General features: G+C 65.2%; 2 protein-coding genes and 1 long non-coding RNA gene across 5 annotated transcripts; 1 reads left to right on the top strand and 2 right to left on the bottom strand.

Moving 5' to 3' along the window:
• Window positions 1–1,694: 1,694 nt before the first annotated feature.
• Window positions 1,695–4,699, bottom strand: LOC146542462 (uncharacterized). The gene is made up of 3 exons (XR_014880247.1): window positions 4,215–4,699; window positions 2,435–2,495; window positions 1,695–2,067 (listed from the first exon to the last, which is right to left on the bottom strand). It is a non-coding gene; the product is annotated as an uncharacterized LOC146542462 (long non-coding RNA).
• A 347-nt stretch (window positions 4,700–5,046) lies between these two features.
• Window positions 5,047–9,284, top strand: COPZ1 (coat protein complex I subunit zeta 1). The gene is made up of 9 exons (XM_085212100.1): window positions 5,047–5,182; window positions 6,564–6,632; window positions 6,913–6,994; window positions 7,766–7,857; window positions 8,255–8,310; window positions 8,426–8,503; window positions 8,653–8,704; window positions 8,841–8,879; window positions 9,184–9,284. Exons 1-9 carry the CDS (start codon window positions 5,165–5,167, stop codon window positions 9,229–9,231), a joined length of 534 nt encoding a protein of 177 aa, XP_085068226.1. The 5' UTR covers window positions 5,047–5,164; the 3' UTR covers window positions 9,232–9,284.
• Window positions 9,285–11,095: 1,811 nt separating this feature from the next.
• On the bottom strand, window positions 11,096–19,316 carry ZNF385A (zinc finger protein 385A). 3 transcript variants are annotated; one of them, XM_085212401.1, is made up of 9 exons: window positions 19,299–19,316; window positions 18,533–18,620; window positions 15,427–15,534; window positions 14,326–14,424; window positions 13,628–13,781; window positions 13,253–13,477; window positions 12,806–12,972; window positions 12,123–12,215; window positions 11,096–11,646 (listed from the first exon to the last, which is right to left on the bottom strand). In XM_085212401.1, exons 3-9 carry the CDS (start codon window positions 15,523–15,525, stop codon window positions 11,416–11,418), a joined length of 1,068 nt encoding a protein of 355 aa, XP_085068527.1. In that variant the 5' UTR covers window positions 15,526–15,534; window positions 18,533–18,620; window positions 19,299–19,316; the 3' UTR covers window positions 11,096–11,415. The 3 variants fall into 3 exon arrangements, with proteins under 3 accessions (XP_085068527.1, XP_085068526.1, XP_085068528.1); XM_085212400.1 differs by lacking the exons at window positions 18,533–18,620; window positions 19,299–19,316 and adding an exon at window positions 16,937–17,442; XM_085212402.1 differs by lacking the exons at window positions 15,427–15,534; window positions 18,533–18,620; window positions 19,299–19,316 and adding an exon at window positions 14,507–15,290.
• Window positions 19,317–20,354: the final 1,038 nt, after the last annotated feature.

Genomic DNA, 20,354 nt, shown 5'->3' with positions numbered 1-20,354 from the left:
ACCCATCGCCCTGGGTGACGGCACAGGAAAGGACACAGCTGGCACAGGGGCACTGCTGGGCTCTGTGGGGTGCAAAATGGCACCATGGGCACTGGAGGACCCCATAACTCTCTTAAGGGATGCAGGAGGTACCCAAGGGTGCCCTGGGGTGGCCACTGGCCCCGTTGCTCCCTATGGGGTGCAAGATAACTCTACGGCCACCCAGCAGCCCCACTGATCCCCATGGGGTTCAGGGATCACTTCATGGTGCCGTTGGGCTCCACGGGGTGCAGGATGGAACAGTGGCCCCCATTGCTCCCCATGGGGTTCAAGGATCACTTAAGGACCCCACTGCTCCCCATGGGGCTCAAGGATCACTTAAGGACCCCACTGCTCCCCGTGGGGCTCAAGGATCTCTCAGTGGCCCCACTGTTCCCCATGGGCTCAAGGATCACTTAAGGACCCCACTGTTCCCCATGGGGTTCAGGGATCACTTAAGGACCCCACTGCTCCCCATGGGGTTCAAGGATCACTTAAGGACCCCACTGCTCCCCGTGGAGCTCAAGGATCACTTAAGGACCCCACTGTTCCCCATGGGGTTCAAGGATCACTTAAGGGACCCCACTGTTCCCCATGGGCTCAAGGATCACTGAAGGACCCCACTGTTCCCCATGGGGCTCAAGGATCTCTCAGTGGCCCCACTGTTCCCCATGGGGCTCAGGGATCACTTAAGGACCCCACTGTTCCCCATGGGGCTCAGGGATCACTTCAGTCCCCCATTGGGCTCCACGCAGTGCAGAACATCAGCACCCCCCTCCTCGCTCCCCCCTTCCCCAAACCCCACGCCCTCTTCCACCTTCACCCCCAGCCCCTCAGTGGCTGCCCCATAGATATGGGGCTGATCCCCCCCTCCATCCCTCAGCGTTCCCAACACCTGAGCAGTGATGTGAGCCAGGTCCCTCCGTAACGCCCCCAGCGCCCGCTCAGCTTGGCCCCTGGCCCTCAGCAGCCTCTCTCTTTCCCTCCCCAGTCTCCCCAGTTCCTCCTGCAGCCCGGCGATGGCTTCTAATTTCCGACGTCGGCATTTTTGGGCAGCTACTTTGTTCTTGCCCCGACGGCGGATATCTCGAGCCAAAGCCAATTCAGCGCCGGACAGATGAGAGCGACCCAGGAGAGCGTTGAAATCCTCTGCTGGGAGGTTGATGATGGCATCGGGACCGATGGGCAACGAGAGAGCCAAAGCGCGGCGGGCATCGCGGCTGCTGCGGGTGGGGGGGACGGGGGGGGCGGGGGGAGGAGGGGCTGGGGGGTAATGGGGGGTGGGGGGAGGGCACGGAGGGGTGGGGAATGGGGGGAGGAAATGAGGGGGGAATGGGGGGGTTGGGGGGATGGGAGGGGGGAGGGGTTGAAGGGGGTAAAGGGGGGTGGGGGGGGGGGAGGGGGCAGAATTGGGGGTCGTAGGAGGGGTCGGCGGCCACGTCGAGGCCCTGTGAGGAGAGGGAGGGGTGTGGGGTGAGGGGTGGCACTCGACGGCCCCATTGCTCCCTTGTGGGGTTCAGGGATCGCTGAATGGGGACATCCTGGGGGGAGGAGGAAGGATGGAAGGGGGGGGAGTGACACTGGGAAGTGCTGTGGGGGTCTTTTGTGGTGGGGGGAGTGAAGATGGAGCAATGAGGGATGGGGCGGTGGGGGGGGGCGTGCAATGAGGGGGTTCCAGGGTGGAGAGATGTGAATGGGGGGGGTCCCAGGGCTGTGAGGTGCAATGGGAGAGTGCTCAGGAGGTCACCGGGAGGCACAGCTGGGATGGGGGGGGTCCCGGGGTGACGGAGAGATTATGGGGGGAGATGCGTCGCGTGCTGCCGGCAGGGGGCGCTGCAGCACCGCGCAGGTGGAGGGGGGCGTGGTCAACGAGGGGCGTGGCTTTTATACGGGGCGTGGCCTATAAGGGGCGTGGTCCACCTGCAGCTCGCTGAGCGAGAGGATCTCCTGCCACGTGACCTCCACCTCCGTGGGACCCGGCGGGGGCGGGGCGATGGGCGGGGTCAGGATGTGGCCCCGCCCCCCGAACTCTCCCAGCGTCGTCAGCGTCTGCGGGACAGCGCCTCTGATTGGCTGCGGGCCCTTAGCCCCGCCCCAACGACCCCCCCCCCAACCCCAGCATCCCTTATCCCCCCCAGGCTTCCCCATCCCCCCCACACCCTATTGGACCCCCAGCTCCCTCCCCTATCCCCATCCCTTGGCACCCCTCAGCCCCGCACTTTCCCTCCCCAGGACCCCCCCCAGCCCCCTAAATCCCCCCCCAACCCCAAAACCTCCCCAAACCCCTCACTGCCTCCCTCCATAACCTCCATGCCCCCCCCCCCTTGTCCCCATGATCCCCCTTTTGTCCCCCTTCCATGTCCCCACATCCCCCCTACGTCCCCACTTTGCCCACCCCCCTTCCCCCCCCACTCACCTCAGCCGCTCCCCGCATCCCTCCAGGTTCCCCCATCCCGCAGCCGGGGCTCCCGCTCCTCCTGCAGCCCCAGATAAAGGATTATCACCCACAGCAGCTCCGTGCCTCAGTTTCCCCATCCAAACTGTAGGGAGGAGCGACACCTTCCCACGTGACCCTTTTGGAGGGGGGCACCCCCAGCCAATCCCACCCCCCCACCCCCTTTTGGGCTCCCACTTCTGCTTTCAGGGTGTGGCTGTGGGTTCCCCCCGGTGCCCCGGCGTTGCTTCATCCCGTTGCCCAACGCTGCGGGGCGTTGCAAAAGGCTCAACTGGCACCTCTGTGGGGTGGGGGTCACAACACAGCGCCGGGGAGACCCTACAATAACACAAACTCCGAGAGACCCTACAGTAACGCGGCACTGGGAGACCCTACAGCAACACATCACTGGCAGACCCTATAAGAACGTGGTGCCAAAAGACCCTACAATAACCTGGTGCCAGGGTTCACACAATAACGTGGCGCCTTCAGGCCCTATAACAATACGGAACCAGGAGACCCTACAATAACGCAGTGCCAGGGCCGTACAATAATGCAGAACTTAGGGACTCCGCAATAACACAGCTCCTACAGACCCTATAACACCAGGAGGCCCTACAGTAACACAGCGCTGAGAGACCCTACAACGACAAGCTGCCCTAAAACCTACGTTATCGCAGCCCCTACAATAACACGAACCCAGGAGACCCCCAATAACAGCGGGACCCCACAGCAGCTCAGTGCCATCCGCTGTGGGGCCGTTGGGGCCGTTTCCGCCCATTCCCCCCCTTCCTCCCCCCCTTCGTTCCTGGAGGGGTCGAACCGCAGAGCTCTGGGGCCGTTATCGGCCCTACCGGCCCTGATGGCAGCCGGCCAGGGATGGCGTGCTGTGCCCTGCCCTAAGCCTGTCCCAAATGTGCCCCAATCCTGCCTGGATCCTGCCCCAAATCTGCCCCAGATCTGCTCAGATCCTGCCCCAATCCTGCCCCAAACCTGTCCCAATCCTGCCCCAGATCTGCTCAGATCTTGCCCCAAAACCTGCCCCAAATCTGCACCAGATCTGCTCAGATCTTGTCCCAAAACCTGACCCAAATCTGCCCCAGATCTGCTCAGATCCTGCCCCAGTCCTGCCCCAAACCTGTCCCAATCCTGCCCCAAATCTGCTCAGATCCTGACCCAAAACCTGCCCCAGATCTACTCAGACCCTCCCCCAAACCTGCCCCAAATCTGCTCAGATCCTGCCCCAAACCTGCCCCAAACCTGCCCAGATCCTCCCCCAATCCTGCCCCAGATCTGCTCAGATCCTGCCCCAATCCTGCCCCAGATCTGCCCCAATCCTGCCCCAAACCTGCCCCAAATCTGCTCAAATCCTGCTCAGATCCTGCCCCAGATCTGCTTGGATCCTGCCCCAAACCTGCCCCAATCCTGCCCCAGATCTGCTCAGATCCTGCCCCAAACCCACCCAAACCTCCCTCTCGTTTATCTACACTCGCAGTGGCTTCGCACCCCTACTTGCACCCACACGTGCACTGACACAGGCAGAAGCACACACAGCGACGTGTGTGCACCCACCCCTTGCACACGCACGCACGGATCCCCAGCTGTGCCCGCACACCGACCCCCAGGCACACAGGGATGTGCGAACACCAAGCACACAGCTGGCACAGAGAGCCCTGCGTTTGACCCAGGTGTGAACACACCAACACAAGTGTGTAAATACACACGTGCCCACCCCTTGCACACGCGTGTGCCGAGCACCCACCTGGTGTCCCTGCGCTCAGAGCAGGGCCATGCTGGGGATAAAGGGAGCGGGGATGGGGGAAGTCCCCACAGTGCCAACCTCAGGGCGGGGACACCCCTGGGAGGGGAAGAGCTGGGGGGGTGATGGGGACACAAGGAGGAGGGCACAGGGTTTGGGGACAGGAAATGGGGGCGCAAATGGGGTGCAGGGGGCGGGAACACACAGAGATGGGGACATTGGGGGGGGGCTCAGAGGGAAACGGGTGACGAATGTGACACCCCCACGGCTGGGTGTTATCAGTGGGGCACAGGACATCCGCTCCCGGCCGCAGCGGGCGGCCTGCTTCCCTCTGGGGTGACAAAGTGACAGCGCTCCCAGGGGGCACCCATGGACCCCCCCCCCCACCTTCCCTTGGGCGCCATGGGGGGGGGCTGTGTTTGTCCCCCTGCTCTGACCCCATCCCAATGTCTGTATTACACATCTCCCCGTGGCCCCTCGCTGGTCCCCATGTCCCCCACTGCGTCCCCAGGTCCCCAAAGCCCCGAACTGATTCTGGAGAAGCCAAAGGTCAAAGGTGATGACCCCAGACGGGGGTCATGACCCCATTACAGGTGAAGCCACGCACGCTGAGGGGACACTTCCGGTCATGTGGTTGCGGAGCCAGCCAATCACAGAGGGCGGCTAGAAGGCTGGTGACGTCAGCGCTTCCCCGGTCACCATGGGAACTGTGCCGGCCCCCCGACTTCCGGGAATGGAGAGCGGTGATGATTGACGGATCAAATATCCAGTCATCAGCGAGATAGGAAAAGATGGCACGCCCAATGAGCGAGGCCTCGCAACGATTGGTCAGTTTATCGCCAGGCGCACTCAATGAGACAGGCGGGGCGGAGCTCGGCGGCGTGATTGGCAGCGGAGCAGCCAATCAGCAGCGGCGGCTCTTCCGGCTCCACGTCGGCAGCGGCGAGCGCAAAATGGAGGCGCTGATTCTGGTAGGGGCGGCCGGGGGGGGGCGGGGGAGGCGGAAAGGGGGAAAGTGGGGGAAAATGGGGGCGGTTGGGGGGATGGGGAGCTGCCGTGGCTGTTAATGGGGGGGGATGGGAAGAGAGGGGCGGTGAGGGGGTGCGTGGAGGCAATGGGGGTTGCGGGGGGGCGTGGGGGGTTCTATGGGGGCACCGTTAAAAAGGAGGAGGAGAATTGTAGGTAAGTGGGGGGCTGTGGGGGGCAATGGCTTCAGTGGGGCTCAGTATGGGGGGGTGGGGGTACATGGGGGGCTCTAAAGGGGGGAGGGTCAGTGGGGCTCCATTGGGGGTCGGGGGCACCAGTGAGGGGTCACTGGGGGGGGGGGCTTTGGGGGCAATGGGAGTAAATGAAGAGCGGCAGTGGGGGTAAATGGGAGGGGGAATGGGGGGCTGCAATGGGGGGCAGCGGGGGGGTGGTGAGGGGTTCAGTACGGGTCTGTGTGGGGCAATGGGGGGTTAAAGTAGGGGTTAAAGTGGCTGCAATGGGGGTAACTGGGGAGGGGGAAAGGGGATAAAGTGGGAGGGGGCAGTGGGGGGAAATAGGGGTAAATGGGGTTTTCAGTGGGGGTTAAAAGGGGGGGCTCAATGGGGGGGCTTCAGTGGGATCAGTAGTGGGTAATGGAAGTACGCTGTGGGGCTCCTTTGGGGGATAAATAGGGGGTTCCTATGGGGTCAAATGTGGGGCTCTGTTGGGGGGGCAGTGGGGTCAAATCGAGCGCTCCAGAGGGGGGTTTAAACTGGGGGGGGGTCAGTGGGGATAACGGGGTCAATTGGGGGCTGAAACGAGAGGCAGTGGGGGGGGTCCTATGGGGCTGCCAGTGGGGGGCGGGCAATTGGGGGGGGTTCGTTGGGGGGAGCAGCCCCCCAGTGGTTAAGGGGGTTCAGTGGGGGGCTGTCAATGGAGGGCTTCAGTGGGGCTGCCAGGAGGGGTCACTGGGGGAGGTAATGGGGGTTTCTGTGGGCTCCATTGGGGGTGGGGGGGGGGCTTTGTCCTGTCCATGGGTGCCCACCCCCACGGCGGTGGCCTGGCAGCACCCGGGCCGAGGTTCTGTCCTACACTCCGGCTGTGGCTATGGGCAGTCAGTGCATCACAGAACTTGGTCCCGGGAGCTCGGCAGCGACGGGGACGACGTGGGGACATTGGCAAAGCTCACCTGTGGGCACAGCAGTGTCACCTCCACGGCCACCAGCGATGGCTGTGATGTCCCCACAGGGGGAGGGACAGCTCCCCCTCAGTGTCCTCGGTGCCACCGTGGTCCTGATGGGGTGGTGAGAGGTGAGGGGGTGCCACGGTGACCTCACGGTGTTGGGTTTGGGGTGGCACGGTGTGACGGTGGCTGTGCCCCCATAGGAACCGTCTTTGTACACGGTCAAAGCTGTCATCATCCTGGATAACGATGGAGATCGGCTCTTCGCCAAGGTGAGGGGGGTGGTGACAGGGATGGGGACAAAGAGGTGGGACTGGGGGGCGTGGGGATGGGGACACAGAACGGAGGGGAAGGAGTTGTGGACGCTGAGGGACAAAGGGACAGGGACGGGGAGGACACCAAAGTGGGGACAGATGTAAAGGGACAAGGATGTGGGCACGGGGAGGGCACACAGATGGGGACACAGGGCGGTGGGACACACAGACCCCTTTGGTGACCCACTGCAGGGTGGTTGGGCCCTTTGGGTGCTTCACATCCCCACTGTCCCCGCAGTACTACGACGACACGTACCCCAGCGTCAAGGAGCAGAAAGCCTTCGAGAAGAACATCTTCAACAAGACCCACCGCACAGACAGTGCGTGTCCTGGGGATGGGGGGGGAGGGGGGTCTGTCCCTCCCCCTGTGGGGACATCACAGCCATAACCCTTACCCTTACCCCATACCCCTAACCCTTACCCTTACCCCTTACCCCTAACCCCTACCCCTAACCCCTAACCCTAACCCCTACCCCTAACCCTAACCCTACCCCTAACCCTTACCCCTAACCCCTACCCCTAACCCTTACCCCTAACCCTTACCCCTAACCCTTACCCCTAACCCCTACCCCTACCCCTACCCCTTACCCCTACCCCTAACCCCTACCCCTTACCCCTACCCCTTACCCCTACCCCTTACCCCTACCCCTAACCCCTACCCCTTACCCCTAACCCCTACCCCTAACCCTTACCCCTTACCCCTACCCCTTACCCCTACCCCTTACCCCTACCCCTAACCCCTACCCCTTACCCCTACCCCTTACCCCTACCCCTAACCCCTACCCCTAACCCCTACCCCTTACCCCTACCCCTTACCCCTACCCCTTACCCCTACCCCTACCCCTTACCCCTACCCCTACCCCTTACCCCTACCCCTACCCCTTACCCCTACCCCTACCCTTACCCCTACCCCTAACCCTTACCCCTAACCCTAACCCTAGTACCCCTAGCCCTACCCTAAGTCAGTCCCCCTAACCCTACCCTAGCCCTAGTCCCCCTAACCCTAACCCTACCCTAAGTCAGCCCTAACCCTAAGTCCCCCTAACCCTAAGTCCCTGGTGGCCGTGGAGGTGACACTGCTGTGCCCACAGGTGAGATTGCTCTGCTGGAGGGACTCACTGTTGTCTACAAGAGCAGCATCGACCTCTACTTCTACGTCATCGGCAGCTCCCATGAGAATGAGGTGGGATGGGGATGGGGGGGGGGTGACAGGATGGGGGCATGGGGGCACCCAGGGGTGCTTGGACAGGAGGGATGTGTGGGGTGATGGGGGTCGGGGAGGACACTGGGTTGGCACATTGGGGGCATCTGGGGTGCCGGGGCAGGGTGGGGACAGTGGGGTGACAACTGGGGACGTGGGGAGGGGGCACAGAGGTGGGGGATGCCAGGGGAGGGGCTGACAGCAAGGGTGGGAGCTTGGGGTCATAGGGGACAAAAGAAGGGGACGTTTTGGGCCGCCGGGGCTGGGGGACACAGAGAAAGGATGCAGAAGGGGCCACCTTTGGGTGCCAGGCCCTGGGGGGGAGGGCGAAGGGGGGGTTCCCTTTTTGTGCCACCGTGTGACACCGCTGTCCCCACAGCTGATGCTCACAGCCGTCCTCAACTGCCTCTTCGACTCGCTCAGCCAGATGCTGCGGTATGAGGGGCCGGGGGGGGGCACCCATGGGTGCTGGGGGGGCTGTAGGGTGGGTTCCTTTTCCAGGGTGGGGGGTGCTGAGCCTGTGTGTGCCCCCTCCCCCCCCCCCCTTCAGAAAGAACGTGGAGAAGCGAGCGCTGCTGGAGAACATGGAGGGGCTCTTCTTGGCCGTGGATGAGATTGTGGATGGAGGGTGAGCACCTGTGTGCCCCCCCACCCCCCCTTGGTGTTCCCCCCTCCCCGGGGTGCCGAGGGCTGGTGGGGGGGGAGGTGGGGGGGGTGCTGACAGCGCTCTGCTCCCCCTCCCATCTTGATTCTTTCTTCTTTTTCCCCCCCCCCCAGTGTTGTCCTGGAGAGCGACCCACAGCAAGTGGTGCATCGTGTGGCAGTGCGGGTACGGGGGGGGCAGAGGGGTGGGCAGCACTGGGGGGGGGGGGGGGGGTGATGGGGGGGCAGTGAGGAAATGGGGGGCAGTGTGTTCCCACCCCCATCCCCCCCCCCCAGTAACTACAGCGTTCTGTGCACTGCAGGGTGAGGATGTCCCCCTCACGGAGCAGACAGTTTCTCAGGTAGGCCCCCCCCCGTGGGGCATTTCCCCCCCCCCCCAAGAAGCACCTCTGGGTGCCCCCAAGTCCCTTTGTCACCCCCTCCTCCGCCATGTCCCCCCCCCCCCCCCCAAAGGTGCCCCCTCAGTGTCACCTGGGAGCTCCCGAGGTTCCCCCCCTTGTCCCCAAAGCCATCCCTGTGCCCCCCATTTTCCAGAGACACCCCCAGGCCACCTCCCACCGTTTCTCCTTCTCCCCCCCCCAACCCCTCCCAGCACCCATGGGTGCCCCCATCTTGACTCTGCCCCCCCCCTCCCCATTTCCACAGGTGCTGCAGTCAGCAAAGGAGCAGATCAAGTGGTCGTTATTGCGCTAACGGGGCCCCCCCCGCCCCCTCCTGCACCCCAAAAAACACACCGTGCCCCCCCACTTCTGTGTGCTGCATCGTTTCTGCCTGTGCCATCCTCCCCCCCCCCCCCCAAGTGACACAGACTTGGGGCAATGGGGGCCACCACAGACCCGGGGGGGGCGGGCTTTGTGTCACCTCCTCCCCCCTCTCCCCTCCCCCCCCCCCCCAAAATACGAGTCCAGGCTCAAACCTCGTCCGTTTATTGGGGCAAAGCGGGGTGGGGGACGGACAGACAGATGTGGGGAGGGTGACAGCTGCTGTCCCCCCACCCCTGCAACAAAAAACAACCAACAACAAAACACCAAAAACCGTTCACTCCCCCCCCCCCCCCCCGCCCCCCCAGGCCTGCTATTGCTTTGCTTATATCACAGTATTGACTTAGAGGAGGGGGGGTGGGAGCAATAAAAATGGGGGGGGGGCAGTGTGCCAAGTGGGGGTGATAAGGAAGGGGGGAGCACAGTGAGAGTTGTGGGGCAGTAAGGATGGGGGGGGGGACAGTGCCAAGTGGGGGGCAGTAGTGAATTGGGGGGGGGGGGCACAGTGATGGGCAGTAAGGCTATGGGGGGGGGGGGGCCACAGTGATAGCAGGGAAAGTGAGAAGGGGGTGTTGGGGTGGGGGGGGTCACAGTGATGGGGGCACAGTGCTAGTGGGGGGCAGTGAGGGGTGGGAAGCAATGGGGTGGGGGGGGGGGGCACAGTGCTGGCGGGGCTTTACCAGAGCTGGGAACGGAATTATTTACAGGGTGGGGGGTGCCCCAGCCCCCCCCCGCATTATTGCAATGGGCTGTGCCCAGTGGGGGGGTCCTGGGGGGTAAGGATGGGTGCCCCCCTCCACCCCCCAGGGTGTGTGCGGGGCTCGCTGCCCTCAGTGCAAGAGGTCATGGCTTGGGGGGGGGGGGGTGGGATGACACCGTGGGGGGGTGGGAAGCAACCCGGGGCGGGGGGGGGCTCCCTTCCCTGCGAGCCATCACTGATTGCTTAGCGGTTCCCTGAGGTACCGGGGGGTGTTTTGGGGACCCCCCCCCGGACCCCCCTACCCTGCCCCCGGGGGGTGGGGGGGGTGGGTGCTGGGGGTCCCCGTCCCCATGGGAGTTGTGCAGTGGGGCCGGGGGGCTGAGAGGGGCAAGGGGGGGGGAGGGGAGGAGGGGGCTCATCTTTTTCCTGCCAAATATCCCGATTCCAGTTAAAAAACGATCGCTGAGCCCAAAAAGCAGGGATGGGGGGGGTTGAGGGGGAGTTTGCCAGGCGTGGGTGCTGGGGGCGGTTGCTGGGTGCAGCTCCTGGGTGCAGCCCGTTGCTATGGACCGTTGCCATGGAGATGGGCCGGATGCTGTTGCCAGGTGCCGTCGCTGTGGGGTGGTTGTAGGGCTCAGTCGCTGGGTGCAGCTGCCAGGGGCTGTTGCCAGGTCCCTTTGTCACGTGACGGTTGCCAGGCAACCGCTGCCGCGTACCACTGATGCGCACGGTTGCTAGGCAACCGCTGCCGAGTACCGTTGCCAGGTAACCAATGCCGGGTACCGCTGCAGGGTGTGCAGTTGCTGGCTCCCGTTGCCAGGTAACCGTTGTCACTGCTGGGTCCCGCTGCCGGGTACGGTTGCTAAGCAACCGTTGCCAGGTGGATTTGTAGGGTCTCGTTGCCAGGCAACTGTTGCTGGGTCCCGTTGCTGGGTAAACATCACCGAGGGATTCACCGGCCCGCGGCCAGGTGCTGGTTGCTGGGTAAACACTGCCGAGGGTTGCTAAGCAACTGTTGCTAGGTGCCGTTACCAGGCAGGATGCCGGTCCTGTTGCTAGGTAACCATTGCCAGGGAGGTCTCTAAGCAGGATGCAGGGTGCGTTGCCAGGTAACCGTTGCCAGGCAGCTTGCTGGGTTCCTTTGCTGGGTAACCATTGCTGGTTGCTAGGGAACCGTTGCTAGGTAACCGTTCCGGGGTGATTGACACATTCGGTTGCCAGGCAACCGTTGCTGGGTTGTGCTGGAGGAGAACTGCTGCGTGGGCGCCCGGTAACCACGGCTGAGCAACCATCGCCGGGTGGTTGCCAGGTAACGGTTGCTAGGCAACAGCCGTCGGGTGACAGCTGGGTACCAATTGCTGGGTGGTTGCCAGGCGACGGTTGCCAGGCGACGGTTGCAGGGATGGGGGGGGTGGGTCAGTATGGGGAGAAGAGGAGGGGGGCATGGGCAGGACGGAGGGGTCCTGGGGCGGGACGCAGCAGGGCGGGTGCCAGGGGGGGGCCGGGCAGGAGGGGGGGTCCTGGGGGGCGCAGTGCCAGCGGGGGGGCGGCCATGGCGGCGGCGGCGGCTGCCAGGGCCAGGGGGGGAGGCAGCAGCCCCCCGCCTGCCAGCGCCTTCGGCAGTTCCTTGGGGAAGGGCAGCGGCGCCTGCGGGGGCAGGGAGGGGGTCAGTACTGCCCCATACGCCCTCACGTGCGCCCCACAACCTCCCCCCCTCCCGCTTCCAACCCCTCCAGATCCACAGGGACACCCTGGAGCATCCCCCACCTCCAGGGTCCCCCCTGCAGACACCCTCCATACACCCCCAGGCCTGCTCCAAGCACCCTACGTAAGCCTCTGATCACCCTATAGGTAGTTGTGAGCACCCCTCTGCCCCACAGGGCACCTCCAGGGTATCCCCAGCCCCCTCAGCTCCATGAGATACACCCTAAAATACAGTGAGGCACCCTACAGACACCCCAAGGCGCTTCGCTCTTCCATAAAGACGCCCCCGCCCCATGAGGTACCTCCCAGACACATATGGATATCCCCAGACACTCCCCTGCCCCATAACACACTTCCAGGATGCCCTATAGACACCTCTGCCCCATAGCATGCCCCACAGATGCCCCCATCCCGCTCACCAGCTCTGGGGGGCTCCGGGGCTTCTTGTGGCGGCTCAGCAGTGGGTTGGGTTTTCCAGCCACCCCATCCCGGTGTCGCCGACTGGAGATGTGCTGGAAGGAGGAGGATGGGACACAGAGGGGCTGAGCAGCAATTATGGGATGTGGGACTCACGTCAAGGGCGTGAGGGGGAAGCTCAGGAGGCTCTGGGAGGCTTATAGGGGACGTGGAGCTGTCTGGGGGCAGCTCCAAAAAGCATTTGTGGGAGAGGCTGAAGTCTCAGGGGGAATGGGGATGGTGCTGTGGGGTCCTCAGGGATCACAATGGGCTCAGGAGAGCTTGGGGGAGATCCATGAAGGTCGAATGGAGCCCCAGATGGGGTCAGAAAGGCTTGAGGAAGGGTCTCAGAAAGGTTTGGAGTAGTTCTGTAGGGTCCTCGGGGGTCTCAATGGAGTCAGGAAGGTCTGGGAGAGATCCATGAGGGTTCAGGGGTCCCAGGGGACTCAGGCTGGGGAGGTCCTGGGGGGGGGGGCAGTCCTCAGTGTGTTCCTATGGGGTGTCAGAAGGGTCTGAGTGATCCTATGGAACCCTTGACCATCTCACAGCATTCTGGGGAGGGGCAGCGGGGTTGGGAGAGCATGAATGAATTTGGGAGGGTCCTGAAGGAATTGGGGGGGGGGGGCGCGTGGAGGGGTTGTTGTACCTGCTTGAGCTGGAGCTCGGAGTTGAGGCGGACGTTGCAGATCTGGCAGTGGAAGGAGCGCTCGGGGGCTTCGTCCGGGGGGGTCCCTGTGCCACCCCCCAGGCGTGGGAAGGCGCGGATGGGTCCCAGCCCACTGCGTGCCTCCACCAATGTCTTGTGCTTTGTCCCTGCATGCACACAGTGTCACCTGGGGACCCCCATCACCTACAGACCCCTCCCTGAACCTCTGAGACCCCCACTCCCCCACCAGTGCCCCCCCCCCCAAAGTACTACTTGATGTCCCGTAGTTCTTGTTTCTATCTCCATAACACCCCGATGTCACCACAGTGTCACTGTGCCCACGGGAGCCCCCGGGTTCCCCAGTGCCCCCCCAGACCTCCTGTGTCCCCACATCCCCCTCAACATCTTCCTGTCCCCCTCCCCATCCCTATGTCCCCCTTTGCCCACCTTTATTGTGTGCCTCGAGCTGGGACAGGGAGTTGACAGCCACCTTGCAGAGGGCACAGTAAAGCAGCCGCTTGGCCTTCGCCTTCTCCTCCTCCTCCTCCCCCTCCGTTGCACCCCCAGATCCCCCCCGTGTCCCCCCCGCTGCCTCTGTGGCCACAGCTGGGGGATCAGGGGGGGAAGGGGGCCCGGGGGCACTGGGAGCTGCGGGTGCTGGGGGCTGCTCGCCTGCAGGCACACAGAGAGTCAATCGGGACCCCCCCCAAACACACCTCACCCCGGAGAGGAGGGGGTTGGACAGAAGAGACCCAAGCAGGCAAACATCACCCTGGGTTGACACGAGGACACGCGGGGACACCTCGAGGTGCAGAGACCCACCTTTACGCTCAGGCGTCTCCCCCGTCGGGTTGGGGGTGGGTGCAGGGGGGTCCTGGCTGTCCCCGCCGTCCCCCCCACGACGAGCACGGGCGGCCTCCAGCCCCTTCAGGCGCCGTGCGTGCCGGTTCCCCTGGTAGTGTGCTGCTGCCTGGCTCTGGGGACACGGGGGTCAGCGCTGCAGCCACCCCTGGGGGGCACACGGCACCACCCCACACATCCCCACCCTGGGGACGTGGGTCATTTTGGGGACACGGTGTCTAAGGAAACCCCCACACAGCCCAGGAGGCGTGGGACGTCATGGTGACACCCGATGCTGGTGACAGAGCACCCAAAGGGCTCCCACCCCACAGACACCACACCCTTGGGACAAGGGATGCCCCAGAGATGTCCATGCGGGAGAGACACGGGATGCTCTTATGACATGGGACACCCGCGGACCTCCACTTTGGGGACACCCCGGGGACATGGAGCACCCCAAAGACCCCCACCCAGGGGGTCGCCCTGATGCGGGACACCACGGGGACACCCATCACGGGAACATGGGACGCCATGGGGACACGGGACATCCCGTGGATGCGGGTCTCAGCTGAGAAGCACACCCAGCTCTCGGCCACTGCGCCCCACAGTGGGGCAGGACCCGGTATGTGTGCGTACGGGGGGGGGGTCCCAAGTTTTGGGGGAAGGGGGGGGGGTCTCACCTCAGAGTTGAAGCGGATCTGGCAGACGCTGCAGGCGATGACAGGACGCCGGGGTTTGGCCAGCGCCGCTCCCAGCACCGCTTTGGGCACCGGCTCCATCTGCAACATGGGGCAGTGTGTGCGTGTTCGTATGGGGGGGGTCACATCCTGCACCTCAAACCCACTCTCAGGAATCTCTTACCTCCCGGACCACTCCTCCAACCCCTCCAAATCATCCTCCCTGTACTTTGGGTGCTCTGGGAGGGGCTGGGGGTGCTGTGGGTCAACCCAAACTGTGGGTCAACCCAAACTGTGGGTCAACCCCGTGCCGTGGGTCGGCCCAAACTGTGGGTCAGCCCAAACTGTGGGTCAACCCCGTGCCGTGGGTCGGCCCAAACTGTGGGTCAGCCCAAACTGTGGGTCAACCCCGTGCTGTGGGTCGGCCCAAACTGTGGGTCGGCCCCGTGCCGTGGGTCGGCCCCCCCATCAGCCACCCCCGCCCCATTCCGTAGCTCCTCAGGAATCTCTCCCAACCCAAACCCCGGGGATGGGACCCCGCCTGTTGTTCAGCCACAGCCCGGCCTTCGTGTCACTGCTTTGGGACAACCCCAAAATCGGGATTGCGGAGCTCAGGGAAGCCGTCCCTGCGTCCGTCCCACAGCCAAGGCCCGCAGCGGGGCAGCTGACCGGGATTGTCGCCAGGGCCATGGCTCCCATGGGGATGAAGGCGCGTGGCCGCCGAGGGCCGGCAGGTCCGGAGGCACGGAACGGCACGGGTCGGGCACGGGGCCCGGGCAGAGGCCCAGCGGGGACGCGGCCGCCCGAGGCCGCACTTGGAGCCGGGATTCCCCTTCCCCCCCCCCAACTTTCACCCCTTCGGGTTCCTCAAGGAACGGTGGTTATTGTGGGGGGCAGCCACGAGGTGCACAGGACCCCCCCGGCCGTACCCCCATAAGGCTGAACGGCCCCCCTGGGCCCACCGCGACCCCCCGGGCCCACCCGGCCCCTCCAGGCCCGTTCCCGTCACCATGGCAACGCCGCGGGGCTCCCCGTGTCCCCTCCCGGCTACCGTAGCGCGCTCCCCTCTCTCCAGCCGGTCGCCCCCCCCCCATGTCGGCTCACCCCCGGTAACGGCGGCAGAAGGCGGAGAGCGGCGGCGGCGGCGTCGGGCAGAAGGAGGCGGCCGTGGGGCGGCCCCAACGGGCACGGGGCCCGCAGCATGGCCCGGCCCTGGGGGAGGGAGGGAGGCGGGTGGGCCGGGGGCCGCCCACGGCTGAGGGCGACCTCTGACCTTTGACCTCTGACCTACCTGACCTCTGACCTACCTCCCCCCCCCCCGTAGAGTTCGGGGGTGGGGGGGCAGAGCCATGCAAGAGACACACAGCGCGTTATAGGGGAGGAGATTGGATATATGGGGGGGGTCCCGGAGGGGTCTAAAAGCACTGGGAGGGGTCCTAAAGGGGATGGGGGGGGTCCTAAGGGTGCTGGGGGGGGGGGTCCTAAGGCTGCAGGAGGGGTTCTGAAGGTGCTGGAGGTTCTAAAAGCACTGGAGGGGGGTCTTAAAGGGGATGGAGGGGTTCTAAAGGTGCTGGGGGGGGTCCTGAAGGTGCTGAGGGGATTCTAAAAGCACTGGGGGGGGGGTCTTAAAGGGGATGGGGGTTTCTAAGGGTGCTGGGGGGGGGTCCTGGTGGTGCTGGGGAGTATTAAAGGGGCTGGGGGGGTCCTGAATGTGTTGAGGGGAGTTCTAAGGGGGCTAGGGGGTCCTAAGGGAGCTGGGGGGGTCCTGAATGTGCTGGGGAGGGGGATCCTAAGGGGGCCGGGAGGGGTCTTAAACGGGCTGGGGGGGGTCCTAAGGGTGCTGGGGGGTTCCTGAAGGGGCTGGGGGTTCCTGAAGATACTGGGGGGGTCCTAAGGCTGCAGCGGGGTCCTGAAGGTGCTGTCAGGCACTAAGGGTGCTGAGTGGGGGGCAGGGAATTGGAAGGGGGGGGGGTCAAGACCATGCAGGAGAGCTGTAAGGACATTGGAAGGGGATGGTGGCCATAATGGGGGGGTCCTGAAGGTGCTGGGGGGGGGGGTCCTAAGGGTGCTGAGGGGGAGGGATAGAGAATTAGACGGGGGGGCCATAGGGATGCTCGAGGGGGGGGCCACGGCCATGCAGGAAAGCTGTAAGGACATTGGAGGAGGATGTTGGACGTAATGGAGGGGGGGTGGGGGGGGGGGTTGTCTGTTTGTGCTGGGGGGCAGCGGTCACGGCGAGGGGGGGGTCAGCCATAAGGGGGGGTCACGGGGTGTGTGTGGGGGGGGGGTGGTGATGCTGCAGGGCCACGGTGCTGCAGGAGACCCGTAGGCACGGTGCGGGATGGGGGGGGAGGGGGAAATCAGCCTTATGAGGGGGGGTGAAGGGGTCCCGGGGGGGTGGGACAAAGATGCTGGGGGGTCACAGCCGTGCACGGCAGCGGTGGGGAGGGGGGGATGCGGCTATAAGGGGGGGGGGGGGGGGGCCGGAGGCACTGCAGAGGTGGGGGGGGGGCACAGCGGCTGCGGTGCTGCAGCCACCGGGGGAGGAAACGCGGCAGGAGAAGGGAAGGGAATGGAGGAGGAGGAGGGGGGGGGAGAGGGGGGGAATTTTTACCTGCGGGGCCCCCCCGGCCCCGGTGGCGGCGGCTGTCCGTGTCGCCGTGCCCCCCCCGGTGTGTCCGTGTCCGTGTGTGTGTGTGTGTGCCCGTGTTCCCCCCCCCCCCCCCCGCACAGCGCAGCCAATGGCGCCGCGCAGAAGTGGGGCAGCCGCACCGCGGGGGGGCCCGGCCCCCCCAACCCCCCCCCCCGATCCTCCTCCCACGGGGTTTGGGGACAACCGGGGTCGGGGAGCGATTTCCCATTGGGTCCCGGGACCCCCAGGTGTCGGGTCCCCTCCTGGTGGCACCTGGGGACACCTGGATCTGCCCACCCCCCCGACCCCCCCTCCCATCACCGTGGGGGCTTCGGGGTACCCACGTCCCCTGTTCCCGGTGGGTCGGGGGGGCACCAGGATGCCCATTTTCCCTTTCTGGTGGTCCCAGGGGACACCTCTGTGCTGGGTCCCTTCTTCCCATAGGGTTTGGGGACACCCCCCCCTTCCCACCCCCCCCAAACTTCCTGATGGGCCCTAGAGCTGAAATCCCTTCCTGGTGGCACATGGGGACCCCCCCCCCCCCCCCCCCCACATGTCCCCTCCCAACGGATCCTGGGGACACCCAGACCGGGGTCCTTCATTGGGTCCTGGGGACACCGGGGGACCGTCCTGATGGGTCATGGGGACACCTGGATTGGGGACACCGGGATGATCAGGTCCCCTCCTGATGGCCTTTGGGGACATGGGGGTGTTGGGTCCCTCCTTCCCATGGGGCTGTGGGGACACCAGGACCTGGGTCCCCCAAGGGGTCCTGGGTCCTCCAGGGGGTCCTGGAGACACTGAGATCTGGGTCCTCCAAGAGGACTTAGGGACACCAAGACCGGGGTCCTCCAAGGGGTCCGGGGTCCTCCAAGGGGTCCTGGGTCCTCCAAGGAGTTTTAGGGACACCGGGGCCTGGGTCCTCCAAGGGGTCTTAGGGACACTGAGATCTGGGTCCTCCAAGGGGTCCTGGAGACACCAAGACCTGGGTCCTCCAAGGGGTCTTAGGGACACCGAGATCTGGGTCCTCCAAGGGGTCTTAGGGACACCGAGATCTGGGTCCTCCAAGGGGTCTTAGGGACACCGAGATCTGGGTCCTCCAAGGGGTCTTAGGGACACCGAGATCTGGGTCCTCCAACGGGGTCCTGGGTCCTCCAAGAGGTTTTAGGGACACCGGGGCCTGGGTCCTCCAAGGGGTCTTAGGGACACCGAGATCTGGGTCCTCCAAGGGGTCTTAGGGACACCGAGATCTGGGTCCTCCAATGGGTCCTGGAGACACCAAGACCAGGGTCCTCCAAGGAGTTTTAGGGACACTGAGATCTGGGTCCTCCAAGGGGTCCTGGGTCCTCCAAGAGGTTTTAGGGACAATGGGATTTGGGTCCTCCAAGGGGTCCTGGAGCCACCATGACGCCCACATCCTCCTGGTGGCCCTCGGTGACACCCAGACCTGCTCCCGCCCCCCCCCCATCCCTCACATCCCCCCACAGCCCCACGTGCGTGCGACACACGTGTGCAAGGACACACGTGTCCAAGGTGACGCGTGTGCAAGGCCTCGCACACTCCTCCCCGGTCACTCACGTGTCCCCGTGTGCGTCCTCCCCCAACTCGACCACGCGTGTCCCCGGCGGCTCCGGCCTCGCGCCGCACACGCCAGCAGCTCACACGCCTGCGCACACGTCAGGACACGCGTGTGCAAGGCGGGGGCGGGCGGCTGCCATGGGAACGGAGCCCCCACCCCGCCACGCCTGCACCCACGCCCGCCCCAGGGCCTAAGGTGGGGCACCAGGCCCCGTGCAAGAGCCTTGCACGACTGCGCCAACCCCGCACGCTGCCATGCGCATCCATTGCACGGATTTGCACCCGGCTTGCACGACTGCGCGCCGTTTGCACGCCCGCCGTGCGAAACCCTCGCGCCAACACCGCGCCACTGTGCTGCCCTCGTGCGAAACTTTTGCCCCCTCCGTTGCACAAGGGTCTCTCGTGCAAGACCCTTGCACCAACGCTGCACGCTGCTGCACGCACCCCTTTGCACACCCACCGTGCACAGCACCACGCAGCCCCCCCCACCTCCCAAGTGTTGCTCTTTGCACCCCCACCCCCGTGCAAAACCCCTATGGGCACAAACGCTCCTCTGCCTTGCACGCCTTGCACGCCTTGCACACCTGCACTCCCTGTTTGCACACCCCACCGCCCCCCCGGAGAAAAGCCGTGCACGGCCGCCCCCCATTTTTGCATCTCCTCCCCCCCCCTCCCCATTTTTCCCCGGGTGCTTCTCTCCCATTTGCACCCCCCCCATTTGCACCCCCCCCATTTGCACACACACACAAAAACTCCTCCGCCTGACCTCGGCCGGAGGGGTTGGGGTGCGCGCAGGGCTGCAGCGGGCACGCGCATTGACCCCCCCCCTCCCCAAGAAACCCTCCGTCTCTGCGCATGCGCCGACCCCCCAAAGCGCGCGCCCGCCAGCTGCTGCGTCACGTGACGGGGGAAGCGCGCACGTGGGGTTGGGGGGGGGGGGGCAGCATGGGGTCCTATGGGGGCTGTGGGTGCAGTTCATAGGCTGGGAGGGGTTGGGGGCGTAATGCGTGGGGGGGGACAAGGGGTGCAGTGATGGGTCCTATGGGTGCTGGGGGGGTCCTGTGGGTGCTGGGGGGGTGCTGAAGGGGGGGGGGGCTCTGCGGGTGCTTTTTGGGTAATGGGAGGGGGTCCTGTGCATGGGGGGGGGGGAGGGGGATGCAAAGGGGGGCAGCGTGCAGGGATCTCCATAGCAGGGCTCTTGGGGGGGGGGGGCGCTGGGTGTCGGAGTTTCCCCTCCCCTGTGCAGGATAAGCGGTGCAGTGAGGGGGAACGGGAGCTGGGGGGGGGGGGGGGGTGTTTGGGAGGGCGGGGGGGGGGCATAAATAATTGAGAGGCGACGCTTCCCGGCTGCTAATGGCCGCGGTAATGGATGTCACCGAAACCTGAGCCGGCAGCAGCGATGCCAGAGCCACCCGTGTGCACCCAACTGTGCACCCCCCCCAACCCCCCCCCTTACAGCACCCATTGCACGCAGCAGTGGGCAGGACGCGTTTATTGGGGCCCCCCCCCGTAGCCCCCTCCCCCCCTTAATTAAATACAAACCGAAGCTGCCCACCCTCCCCCTCCCCCGCCCCCCTTCTCAGGTCCGCCTGTGGCCCCCCCCCCCCCCTCCCCCCTCCGCGCTGCTGTAGTGCAATCGGCCCCCGGGAGGGGGGGACACCCCCGGGGGGGGGAGGATGGGAGGGGGGGCAAATCTGTGTGTGTGTGTGCCCCCCCCCCCCCCCCACCCAAGCTGTGGGGCGCGGGCTCAGTGCAAAGTGAGGTGCCCGCGGTGGGGGGCACCAGCAGTGCAGAGCGTGGCACTGTGACAACGTCCGGGTGG

Source organism: Meleagris gallopavo, chromosome 31 (assembly GCF_905368555.1).
Source record: "Meleagris gallopavo chromosome 31, MGAL_WU_HG_1.1, whole genome shotgun sequence".
NCBI lineage: Eukaryota > Metazoa > Chordata > Aves > Galliformes > Phasianidae > Meleagris > Meleagris gallopavo.
The sequence above is the reverse complement of the archived record's forward strand: the minus strand, read 5'-3'. Positions and strand labels throughout refer to the sequence as shown.